General features: G+C 45.6%; 1 protein-coding gene across 17 annotated transcripts in view; it reads right to left on the bottom strand.

Annotated features, from left to right (window-relative positions):
* LOC129818457 (dynamin-1) overlaps nucleotides 1-12,814 on the bottom strand; it is a 92,256-nt gene that overhangs the window by 38,579 nt on the left and 40,863 nt on the right. For 10 of the 17 annotated variants that reach the window (XM_055874341.1, XM_055874350.1, XM_055874358.1 and 7 more), the window contains exons 11-16: nucleotides 12,470-12,556; nucleotides 12,168-12,238; nucleotides 11,945-11,996; nucleotides 10,536-10,550; nucleotides 6,847-6,879; nucleotides 6,404-6,517 (exon numbers count right to left, since the gene is read on the bottom strand). In XM_055874341.1, the coding sequence (XP_055730316.1) occupies nucleotides 6,404-6,517; nucleotides 6,847-6,879; nucleotides 10,536-10,550; nucleotides 11,945-11,996; nucleotides 12,168-12,238; nucleotides 12,470-12,556 (372 nt within the window). The remainder of the gene's footprint in view (nucleotides 1-6,403; nucleotides 6,518-6,846; nucleotides 6,880-10,535; nucleotides 10,551-11,944; nucleotides 11,997-12,167; nucleotides 12,239-12,469; nucleotides 12,557-12,814) is intronic. The other 7 variants (XM_055874357.1, XM_055874354.1, XM_055874356.1 and 4 more) reach the window with 3 other exon arrangements.

Below are 12,814 nucleotides of genomic sequence, written 5' to 3'. Positions count from 1 at the left end.
CTTATGTGTAGTGGAAAAGACAGATTGTAAATGTCAATTTTACCTCAACGCTTTAGATTAATGAGGGCATACAACCTCCAATCTGGTCAGCTAAGACACTGTCTGTCTGTGTGTGTGTGTGTGTGTGTGTGTGTGTGTGTGTGTGTGTGTGTGTGTGTGTGTGTGTGTGTGTGTGTGTGTGTGTGTGTGTGTGTGTGTGTGTGTGTGTGTGTGTGTGTGTGTGTGTGTGTGAGTGTGTGTGTGTGTGTGTGTGTGTGTGTGTGTGTGTGTGTGTGTGTGTGTGTGTGTGTGTGTGTGTGTGTGTGTGTGTGTGTGTGTGTGTGTGTGTGTAAACATTTAAAAAACAAATTTTAGAGACTATTGACACACCGCACAATTAAAAATCCTCTCCTCTGTGACTCATGGCTTGGAATGTCTCTCTCTCTCTTGCTTTCTCTGCCCCCTCTCTCTGCCTCTCTCTCTTGCTCTCTCTGCCTCTCTCTCTCTGCCCCTCTCTCTCTGCCTCTCTCTCTCGTGCTCTCTCTGCCCCTCTCTCTCTGCCTCTCTCGCTGCCTCTCTCTCTCTGCCTCTCTCTCTCCCTTGCTCGCTCCCTCTGCCTTTGTTTCTCTGCCTCTCTCTCACTCTCTGTATCTCTATCCCTACTTCTCTCTCTCTCCCTACCTCATTCTCTCCATCTCTCTCTGCAGAACACAGGCATGAATGCTCAGGCTGCCAATCACAACCCATCACTCCATAACCTCAGCCTTTTACTCTATTTCTCTCTCTCCTCCAGGCAAGACCACTCCTCTCTCCAATGGGCAGAAATCCCTCTTCTCTCCTGAGCCCACAGATTCGGTCAAATAACTATTTCGGATACAGTGCAGATTTATGTGAGTATATGTACATGTGTTCAGTGTGTACATGTGTGTGTGTGTGCACGTCTGTGCAGTGTGTGTGTGTTCAGTGCAGTATGTGTGAGTGTTTATATATATATATAGCTCCTTTACCCCCCTCCCTCGTGGACCGGCAGCCCGCCCCGCCTGCCCAGTGTTCAGACTACCTGTTCAGGAACTAGTGGTTGTACAGTAGTCTGCACATTGGTTAGGCTGGGTGGGGAAGCGCGAGAATCAGGACACTGAGAGACAGCTAACCAGTGGGCAAAAGCAGCCAGAAAGACCATGGCACCACTCTAGGAAAGCCTGGCACAGTCGTAAATATCAGGCTCAACCACAGAAGCAGGCCATGCCCAACTAAATGCCTGTCTTAATACTGTTCTGTGTGTTCTGTTGAGTTCCTCCATTGATGGGCAAATGTTTGTAAAAAATCTAAAGAAATGCACCCGATATAAGAGTGAAGACTGATCATGTAGCTTTTTACTCGTAAAACAGTCAAAGATTCATATGGACATTATGTTTAATTCCGGTTCTAGCTATTGGTGATGCATTTGAGTTGATGACTAACTGTATGTCCTGAGAAGTTGAAATAAAGTTTTTTGAAGAACATTCTGGGCTTACTTGGTGTCTTTACTTGGTTAAGACGTCTGCCATAGAGATACTTCTCTACTCCTAACCAAGTCAGGTTTTGTAAATATTGTCATGAGCAAGAATTAAAACAACAGATTTTAACATTGAATAAGACTGTCCATTTTATAGATGTATTGTCTATGGTTGAATGGGAATCACTGGTATTGGTAATGAACATAGATATATTCAAGATGGCTTCTGCTGGAGTGGTTATATTTGTATGAAGAACCAAACTATTCCAACCACAGGAGGATGACTAAGACACAGTACACAGGAATAGGAATGACCATAGAGTGTTAACCCAAAGCATTCCTGTTGCTCTACACTAAACTGAAGCTTACAATTAAGTCACTGCCTGAGCTACATAAAGAAGTGGTGGTTCTAACCCCAAGCCGACCAATGTGCAGAAGACAGGCAAAAAGACAACATCTAGAGTCACTGACATGAAGAAGGAAAATATCTAAATTATGTCTATGCTTTTGTTTGCTTTTCCTACGATAGGCTTATGTCTCCTGTAAAAGTATATACACTGTAACTGGCAACATTACATACTGTATGATGTCATGTGACCATTTTGTTCTTGGCTAGACTGACCTAAAAGAGAAGGGGGATTACTTATGTCTTTCACTCTCTCTCACACACACACACACACATACGTACAGAGAGAGTTGACTCATTCACACGATATCCCGACTCTTAGATTCAACCAGAGGAATGAAAACCACACAGCAACATGTTTCCACTTAACAGTCTGCTGTAGAGCGCAACTGCTTTTTATGAGATGCAGTGCCTGAGACACACACACACACACACACACACAGACACACACACACACACACAACACACACACACACACACACACACACACACACACACACACACAACACACACACACACACACACACACACACACACACACACACACACACACACACACACACACATTCATGAACATACACAGAAATTCATGGATGCACAAACACATACAAACCACAAATACGCACACACATTCATGGAAATATGCACACATACGCACACCATATACACATCTGCAAACGCACACACACAGGCGTACATACACACACCACACATACAGACACACAGGCGTACATACACACACCACACATACACACACACAAACGGCACATAGCCGTAAGCAGAGAGATGTGCACAAAAACACACGTTTTGGTGAGTGCTGTTGAGAGCGAGCGCCTCCTATTTCCCCCCAGGTTATTTACAGCTCAGACCTCCAGTTGAGACTCTTTTACGGTAGCTTTATAGCAGGACCGAGCTGCAAGGAGACCCCCCCACACACACACGCACACACACAGGGTTCTGCAGTGACATCCAGTGTGGAGGGTCTCACAGCAGCTCGATGACGATTATAGCATCCTTGAAAGCTCACATTATGTTTTGTGTGTGTGTGTGTGTGTGTGTGTGTGTGTGTGTGTGTGTGTGTGTGTGTGTGTGTGTGTGTGTGTGTGTGTGTGTGTGTGTGTGTGTGTGTGTGTGTGTGTGTGTGTGTGTGTGTGTGTGTGTGTGTGTGTGTGTGTGTGCATGTTAGCAACGTGTTTGTACACTACCGTTCAAAAGTTTGGGGACACTTAAAAATGTCCTTTTAAATTTTTTCCATTAAAGTAACATCAAATTGATCAGAAATACAGTGTAGACATTGTTAAGGTTAATGTTGTAAATTACTATAGTAGTTGGAAACTACTGATTTTTAATATCTACATAGGCGTAAAGAGGCCCATCATCAGCAACCATCACTCCTGTGTTCCAGTGGCACGTTGTGTTAGCTAATCCAAGTTTATCATTTTAAAATGCTAATTGATCATTAGAAAACCATTTTGCAATTATGTTAGCACAGCTGAAAACTGTTGTGCTGATTAAAGAAGCAATAAAACTTCTTTAGACTAGTTGAGTATCTGGAGCATCAGCATTTGTGGGTTGGTTTACAGGCTCAAAATGGCCAGAAACAAAGAACTTGCTTCTGAAACTTGTCAGTCTATTCTTGTTCTGAGAAATGAAGGCTATTCCATGTGAGAAATTGTCAAGAAACTGAAGATCTGGTATAAAACTGTGTACTACTCCCTTCACAGAACAGCGCAAACTGTCTCTAACCAGAATAGAAAGAGGAGTGGGAGGCCCTGGTGCACAACTGAGTAAGAGGACAAGTACATTAGAGTGTCTAGTTTGAGAAACAGACGCCTCACTTGTCAGTCCTCAATTGGCAGTTTAATTAAATAGCACTCGCAAAACATCAGTCTCAACGTCAACAGTGAAGAGGCCACTCCGGGATACTGGCCTTCTAAGTGACCCCAAACTTTTGAACGGTAGTGTATATAATTGCTGTACAGACAGTGGGGGCCAGTGAGAGTCATGGGCTTGGTGTTTACTCATGCTTTTGAGGGTTTCTCTTCATTCACTTCTTCTCTGGTTTGAGAGGCTTTGGGGAGTTCTGGGCTCCAGGGCTGCGTGATTCAAAGCCCTGGCATGTCTGGTAATACAAACCAGATCCCCTAACCCCCTAGACCCTACCCTGTGCCAAAACTGGGGTAGTTGAAGGTTATTATTAGTGTCTGGATGTGGAGGTGAGGTGTGTGTGTGTGTGTGTGTGTGTGTGTGTGTGTGTGTGTGTGTGTGTGTGTGTGTGTGTGTGTGTGTGTGTGTGTGTGTGTGTGTGTGTGTGTGTGTGTGTGTGTGTGTGTGTGTGTGTGTGTGTGTGTGTGTGTGTGTGTGTGTGCGTGCTGTGGTATCTTATAAAATGATGGGAGGATATGGTCACGGCTATGGTCCTGCTTCAGCAGTAGGCATTGTGTCCTGTGCTGCCAGAACAGGGCAGGGGTTCACAATGATGAGAAGCTAGCTAGTAAAATTTGAAATGGGAGAAATGTTGTAAAGCTCTCTACGTGTGTCAGTGGGGATGGTCATGTGTATGAATGAACGGACAAAGGCTATTCAACTCTGCTAAATAGTGTACATTACATATACTAGGTTTGAGTGTGTGTGTCCATTAGCCAGTGTGGGCCCTGATTGTGTGTACGCCCCAGAGTGTGCTTTAGTGTGTGACTGAGTGTATACAAATTAAAGCATGTCCACTTTGCTTGGACAAAGGCATGGAAATGTTTCTGTTCCCTGCTCATTAAACCACATTAGTCTCTCCTCTGAGCTGGAGCAGCGGGGCTATATTAGTTTTGAGTCCCCGTGTTCTGAGAGACTGCTATTTTCAAATAAATACACGTGGGGCAACGCCGACGGGACGGGGGAACGGAAGGTAAAGGCAAAGGGGGGTTCCTGCCCTCTATGTGGTTTAGTTATTTGCGGCAGGGCTCTGGGGATGGGAGAAAAGAGGGAGGGAGTAGACAGAGACTTTTGTTCAGCAAGAGATGAAAGGAAGACCACAGCATCCCTCGCTCTCTCTCTCCATCCCACATGGTCCTTGTTACTGTGGCCCTAACCAGCTAACCAGAGACACTCCTCCCCTCCCTCTTCTACTTTGTAGCCAATTCCCTCCCCTTTCTCTTCCCCCTTTCCCCCATCCTCTCTAGCGCCCTTTGAAATAGAATATGTTTATGAGAAGCAGCCCTGGCCTAAGTCTTGAAGGGGAACATGCAGGCCAGCCCTAACAGTGTATTGTGTGTGTACATGTGTGTGTAATTGGGAACACACACTCAGAGCAGGGCTCTGGTATGCACATGTGGGTGCCAGCTTTGGTGTCTGACATGCTGGGGGGCCCTGTCTCACTTTGAACAGACTCCTCTCCTACTACACCTAGCCCTACAATACCCCCAACCTCTCTACTTCCTCTAATTGCCCTCCCCCTCCCCCCTCCACACACACACACAAACGTCCCTTCACCCATCTCATTACCTTCAGTGTGTTAAAGAACAGACTCTCTGATATATATAAAAAATGATGGTCACAATTTAATGGGATAGTCCAGATTTTCCATCTGCAGATGCTTTACAGATGGTCATACTATCAACAAAACTACCTGCTGACAAGCAAATGCTTGCAAGGTTACTGTTAGGGTTAGGTTTAGATTAAGGGTTAAGGTAAGGGTTAAGGTTAAGGTTAGGGTTAGGGTTAGGGTAAGGGTAAGGGTTAAGGTTAGGGTTAGTAGATAGTTAGTTGAAATGTGACATATAGTTTATAGAGCGTCTACAGATGGACTATCCAAATAAAGTGTTACCCTAATTATCATATAAGCACACACACACACACACACACACACACACACACACACACACACACACACACACACACACACACACACACACACACACACACACACACACACACACACACACACAATGATGTCAGTCAGTCAGTCAGCGGAGCGGCTGTGGCTAGCTCTTAATAAAGCTACAACGGATTCTGGGATTGTCGTTGACCAATCTGACCTGGTTCAAACCTTCTCAGGTTCTATTATCAAGACATGTCATTTAAACACAACTACCAAACTCCACCAGCACAATTCACCGTTAGGAAACGATGAAAAATACTTGTTGAATCTCCTTGGCAGCAAAACATCCGTAAAGTATCCAACAGAAATCAGTCCTGGTTTTGGAAACAACAACCCAGAGTCACAGGTGAAAGAGTTGGCGTTAAAACGAGACACATCGCTGTTGGGTGACGTGTCAAGTGCAGGCGCCAATAGCTGAATGAGAGCAGTAAAGACCAGCAGTGTAGTTGTCTTCAGTTGTCACTTCATCCAACACAATACAGCCAATGAAAATGTATTTATTAAGTCATTTTATGAGAAACCTGTATATGTGAGGTCCTTCTGAAAATTGTGACAGAATTGGTAAATAAGCAAATGAGGTACCTGCATAAAATCTCTCAAGTATGAAATCTTTGCTTTTAAACCCAGTGTGTAGGTACAACCATAGCCTCACCTCATCGTCCTTGTACCAGGACAGGGACTCAGCAGTCAGGACGAACCAGTACTCCTTTGCTCCTCCCTTCATGATGCCAATGTTGTTGATGGTCAGCCAGCCCTTCCTGATCACCTGATGGAGGGAGGGAGGGAGGGACGGAGAAAGAAAAACAGATTCAGAAAGGCAGGCAAACACAAAGCTAGCCTTCTGAATCCCCTCACAACAGCACTTCCTCCATCATGACATTGTGTTAGTAAGTCTGTGTATGTATGGCATGTGTGGTATCCTCTCACTACTGTCCCTAGTGGACAATGTGAGTCACTGCAGGGGACACAACACAGGACAAATGGGACTGGCTCAATTGGCCTATCTACTAGCATCAAACACAACTATCATTGTGATTATATCAGTGTCTCTCCCATAACATAAACATATAATGCATATTGTGCCTCTGTATTTACCTTAAACCGATCATTAACTGCTCCTCTCTCCGGCTGAATGGGGATGTGGAGAGAACATTACACAGCTATGCCACGTACGGAGCACAGAGCATAGGCCATTCGTAATGCACAGGGGCAGGCAGCACACTGGCATATTTGCACATTGGCACACTGGCTGGCTAGAGTGGGGTACAGCGAGGGAAGGCAGGCAGGGACAAAGAGCCATATGGGGCTGTAGGGCCGCTTTCAAACCAAAACTCATGCAGCACATATGCTGATGCATATTTCTGTCGGGGTTGCCCACGGAATGCGTCATTGTGTTGTGTGGTGGGGGGGGGGGGGGGGGGGGGGGGGGGGGGGAATTATCAGTTGGTTAGTAACTGACAGATGCCTAGTCATAATGTGTCATGTCAAAACCTCCACTTTATCTGTTTTTTCAAACTTTTCTGTTGGACAGCACAACCAACTGCTTAGTTGGCCCTTTCACCAAGGCATTGTTAGCCTTTATATTGCATCATTTTGGGTGGTTTGAATGCCCTAGGTGGGTAGAAAGAAAGGTCAATGAAAGATACCAGGGGAGGCTGTTAGTCAAAGCAGCTGGAGTAGAGCAGAACTAAATGCAGCCGGCTAAACAGGAAACCCTATGCCATTTGACCCCCCCTCCCCCCCTCCCCCGCCAGTCACTATGGCAACTGACAGGGTGTGCCTCTAGAGGTGATGTACCTATCTGTTCTGCAATGAGAGACGTTCCCCCTCCTTCACTAGATGGTTAGGATCTATCAACACAGAGAGAGAGACAATGACAGAGAGAGAGAGATGATGAGAGAGAGAGAGAGAGAGAGAGAGAGAGAGAGAGAGAGAGAGAGAGAGACAATGACAGAGAGAGAGAGATGATGAGAGAGAGAGAGAGAGAGAGAGAGAGAGAGAGAGAGAGAGAGAGAGATGATGAGAGATGATGAGAGAGAGAGAGAGAGAGAGAGATGATGAGAGAGAGAGAGAGGGTAGGGTAGAGTAGAGTAGGGTAGGGTAGGGTAGAGTAGAGTAAGGTATAGTAGAGTAGAGGAGGGTAGGGTAGAGTAGGGTAAAATAGAGTAGAGTAGGGTAGGGTAGAGTAGAGTAGAGTAGGGTAGAGTAGGGTAGAGTATAGCAGAGGAGGGTAGAGTAGAGCTAAGGAGGGTAGAGTAGGGTAGAGTAGAGTAGAGTAGAGTAGGTAGGGTTGAGTAGGGTAAAATAGAGTAGAGTAGGGTAGGGTAGAGTAGAGTAGAGTAGAGTAGAGTAGAGCAGAGGAGGGTAGAGTAGAGTAGAGTAGGGTAGAGTAGAGTGGGGTATAATAGAGTAGGGTAGAGTAGGGTAAAATAGAGTACAGTAGGGTAGGTTAGGGTAGAGTAGAGTAGAGTAGAGTAGAGTAGAGTAGAGTAGAGTAGAGTAGAGTAGGGTGGAGCAGAGGAGGGTAGAGTAGGGTAGAGTATAGTAAGGTAGAGTAGGGTAGAGCAGAGGAGGGTAGAGTAGGGTAGAGTAGAGTAGGGTAGAGCAGAGGAGGGTAGAGTAGGGTAGAGTAGAGTAGAGTAGGGTAGGGTAAAATAGAGTAGAGTAGGGTAGGGTAGGGTAGGGTATGGTAGAGTAGAGTAGAGTAGAGGAGGGTAGCGTAGCGTAGAGTAGGGTAGGGTAGAGCAGAGGAGGGTAGAGTAGAGTAGAGTAGAGGAGGGTAGCGTAGCGTAGAGTAGGGTAGGGTAGGGTAGAGTAGAGTAGAGTAGGGTGGAGTAGAGTAGAGTAGAGTAGAGTAGAGTAGAGTAGAGTAGAGTAGAGTAGAGTAGAGTAGAGTAGAGGAGGGTAGGGTAAAATAGAGTAGAGTAGGGTAGGGTAGGGTAGAGTAGGGTGGAGTAGAGTAGGGTAGGGTAGGGTAGAGTAGAGTAGAGCGGGCTAGAGTAGATGAGGGTAGAGTAGAGTGGGGTAGAGTAGGGTAAAATAGAGTAGGGTAGAGCAGAGGAAGGTAGAGTAGGGTAGAGTAGAGTAGGGTAGAGTAGAGTAGAGTAGGGTGGAGTAGGGTAGGGTGGAGCAGAGGAGGGTAGAGTAGGGTAGAGTAGAGTAGGGTAGGGTAGAGTAGGGTGGAGTAGAGTAGAGTAGGGTAGTGTAGAGTAGAGTAGGGTAGGGTAGAGGAGGTTAGAGTAGAGTAGGGTAGGGTAGAGTAGAGTAGAGTAGAGTAGGGTAGAGTAGAGTAGAGTAGGGTAGAGTAGAGTAGGGTAAAATAGAGTAGGGTAGGGTAGAGTAGAGTAGAGTAGGGTAGAGTAGAGTAGGGTAGAGTAGAGTAGAGTAGGGTAGAGTAGGGTATAATAGAGTAGGGTAGGGTAGAGTAGAGTAGAGTAGGGTAGGGTAGAGCAGAGGAGGGTAGAGTAGGGTAGAGTAGAGTAGGGTAGAGTAGAGTAGGGTAGGGTGGAGCAGAGGAGGGTAGAGTAGAGTAGAGTAGAGTAGAGTAGAGGAGAGTAGAGGAGAGGAGAAGAGGGTAGGGTAAAATAGAGTAGAGTAGGGTATGGTAGGGTAGGGTAGAGTAGAGTAGAGTAGAGTAGAGTAGAGTAGAGGAGGGTAGGGTAGGGTAAAATAGAGTAGAGTAGGGTATGGTAGGGTAGAGTAGAGTAGAGTAGAGGAGGGTATGGTAGGGTAGAGTAGAGTACAGTAGAGTAGAGCGGGCTAGAGTAGATGAGGGTAGAGTAGGGTAGAGTAGAGTAGGGTAGGGTAGAGTAGGGTGGAGTAGAGTAGAGTAGTGTAGAGTAGGGTAGAGTAGAGTAGGGTGGAGTAGAGTAGAGTAGGGTAGGGTAAAATAGAGTTAGAGTAGGGTAGGGTAGGGTAGGGTAGGGTAGGGTAGGGTATGGTAGGGTAGAATAGGGTAGGGTAGAGAAGATAAAGAGTGTGAGAGAGATGTGGGCCTTGCATAACTGGTCTTAAATAGAGAAACCAGAAGGCAGCTCCCCCCTCTAAAGCTAGAGCCTCCATCTCTCTGCAAGCTGTTGTCATTGGAAAACACATGGCTGCCTTCTTTATCTGGTGTCAAGCTAAGGCTGGGGGGGCGTCGAGCAATCACTCAGCCAAGGAAAATGAGGCTCGATTGTGAGTTCACAGCTGTGAAATATAACGTCTCCAAATGGTGCTGTTTCTATGAGAGAGAGAAAAGTCTGCACATAAAAATACATGGTGCATTAAGGAATCTGGTCTTAACCCCTCTGTGTTCTGTCTATGTCTGGGGGTGTATTGTAAAATAATGGTTCATGCTATTTTTTTTACTCATGCTGGTTTCTAATAGGAGATGAGCAGTGCTAGCTGAGCATGTTTCTGTTGTGTTGGATGGGAGCACTGCCTGGAGGAGGGAGGCAACTGAGGAAAGAAGCAAATGCCCAGAGAGCTCCCTAGCTACCTACCCATCTACAGTTATGAGAGGCTCTCTCCACACACACATTCTAACAACACACACACACAAGGAAACCAACATATTCTAACACACACACACACTCACGCACGCACGCACGCACGCACGCACGCACACACACACACACACACACACACACACACACACACACACACACACACACACACACACACACACACACACACTGTTAGGCACACATACTAACACACTCACAAACAAACACACATTCACAAGCACGCACACTAACACACACTCACACATGCTAACACACACGCACATACACACTACTCACCATAATCTCATCCTGCTAAAGTAGAATAGTTGTAGCAGGAGAGGTGAAGAAAAACACACACAAGAGAAAGAGAAATCACTCAGAAGAAACAGAGCAGAACAGAAATAGAGTGGAAACACTAGACAGTTAAAACACAGCACTACTAAAGAACAACCAGGCTAAAGAACAACCAGGCTAAAGAACAACAAGGCCAATGAACAACCAGGCTAAAGAACAAGCAGGCTAAATAACAACAAGGCCAATGAACAACCAGGCTAAAGAACAAGCAGGCTAAATAACAACCAGGCCAATGAATAACCAGGCTAAATAACAACAAGGCCAATGAACAACCAGGCTAAAGAACAAGCAGGCTAAATAACAACCAGGCCAATGAACAACCAGGCTAAATAACAACCAGGCCAATGAACAACCAGGCTAAAGAACAACAAGGCTAAATAACAACCAGGCCAATGAACAACCAGGCTAAATAACAACCAGGCCAATGAACAACCAGGCTAAAGAACAACCAGGCTAAAGAACAACCAGGCTAATGCACAACCAGGCTAATGAACAACCAGGCTAATGCACAACCAGGCTAATGCACAACCAGGCTAATGAACAAACAGACTAAAAAACAACCAGGCTAAAGAACAACCATGCTAAAGAACAACCAGGCTAATGAACAACCAGGCTAATGAACAACCAACCTAAATAACAACCAGGCCAAATTACAACCAGGCTAATGAACAACCAGGCTAATGAACAACCAACCTAAATAATAACCAGGCTAAATAACAACCAGGCTAAAGAACAACCAGGCTAATGAACAAACAGGCTAAAGAACAAACAGGCTAATGAACAACCAACCTAAATAACAACCAGGCTAAAGAACAACCAGGCTAATGAACAAACAGGCTAATGAACAACCAACCTAAATAACAACCAGGCTAAATAGCAAACAGGCTAAAGAACAACCAGGCTAAAGAACAACCTGGCTAATGAACAAACAGGCTAAAGAACAACCAGGCTAATGAACAACCAGGCTAATGAACACACAGACTAATGAACAACCAACCTAAATAACAACCAGGTTAAATAACAACCAGGCTAATGAACAACCAGGCTAAAGAACAACCAGGCTAATGAACAACCAGGCTAATGAACAAACAGGCTAATGAACAACCAGGCTAATGAACAACCAGGCTAAAGAACAACCAGGCTAAAGAACAGAAGAAGATAACAAGTGGAGAAATAGTTCAAACACTCAAAACTGTACTCAGTTGGAACTATAATCTGTCTTGGGAACAGCTCGATGTAGACCTTGCATCTAGGAACATTATTACAATGTTTTGTGAACAGCCCATGAGGCAAGTCTTAATGAATGTAATGGAAGACTATGTGCTGTAGGTGCCGTCATGTGCCTATAGTACCTTACTGCCAGTTTGCTTCTTCTGGGCCACCTGGCTGCTCCTCTGCTGGGCACTACAGGGGATGAAAACATCACAATCATGGGCTACATAGGTACACATGCCTAAACAAAGGATTCATTAGTAAGAGCCTGTAGGTCAGGGTCCCCAGACTGTACTGTGTCTATACTGGGGTGTTTGTTCTAATCCACTGTATCAGAACAGAGGTCAAGAGGGTGACACTCACTTGGCAAAGCCAATGAAGTCCTCATGGTTGGTGTTCATGTAGGCCAGCTCAATGTCAATCAGCAGCATCACCTGGATGGAGGGACATGTACACAGTATATGGAGTTATTAAACATGAGACTGTGGATTGGGAATATAGTGTGTGTGTGTGTGTGTGTGTGTGTGTGTGTGTGTGTGTGTGTGTGTGTGTGTGTGTGTGTGTGTGTGTGTGTGTGTGTGTGTGTGTGTGTGTGTGTGTGTGTGTGTGTGTGTGTGTGTGTGTGTGTGTGTGTGTGTGTGTGTGTGTGTGTGTGTGTGTGTCACCTGGTCCTTGGTGCGGCTCTCGCGGTCTCGGATATGCTGGGTGACAATCTTCTCCATCTCCTCCCTCAGCATGGGGTACTGAGCCAGCTGTGGGTACAGGACAGCACAGGGCACACAGTGTGGGTAGGGAGGCTCAGCTCAGATACAGGCCAGACACAAAGCACAGCCATCTCAGTCAACACACCCAAACACTCACACTCACTGAAGCACACTGCACTAATGGCACAGAAACACACAGACATACACACACAGACATACATCAAATACAGTACACACACCTCACAGACTCTGCCCTAGTCACAAAAGGTTCAACAATTTACATTAATCAGTGTTAATGTTGGCTGT

Source organism: Salvelinus fontinalis, chromosome 21, assembly GCF_029448725.1.
Source record: "Salvelinus fontinalis isolate EN_2023a chromosome 21, ASM2944872v1, whole genome shotgun sequence".
Taxonomy (NCBI): Eukaryota; Metazoa; Chordata; class Actinopteri; order Salmoniformes; family Salmonidae; genus Salvelinus; species Salvelinus fontinalis.
This window is presented reverse-complemented; position numbering and strand designations above follow the sequence as displayed.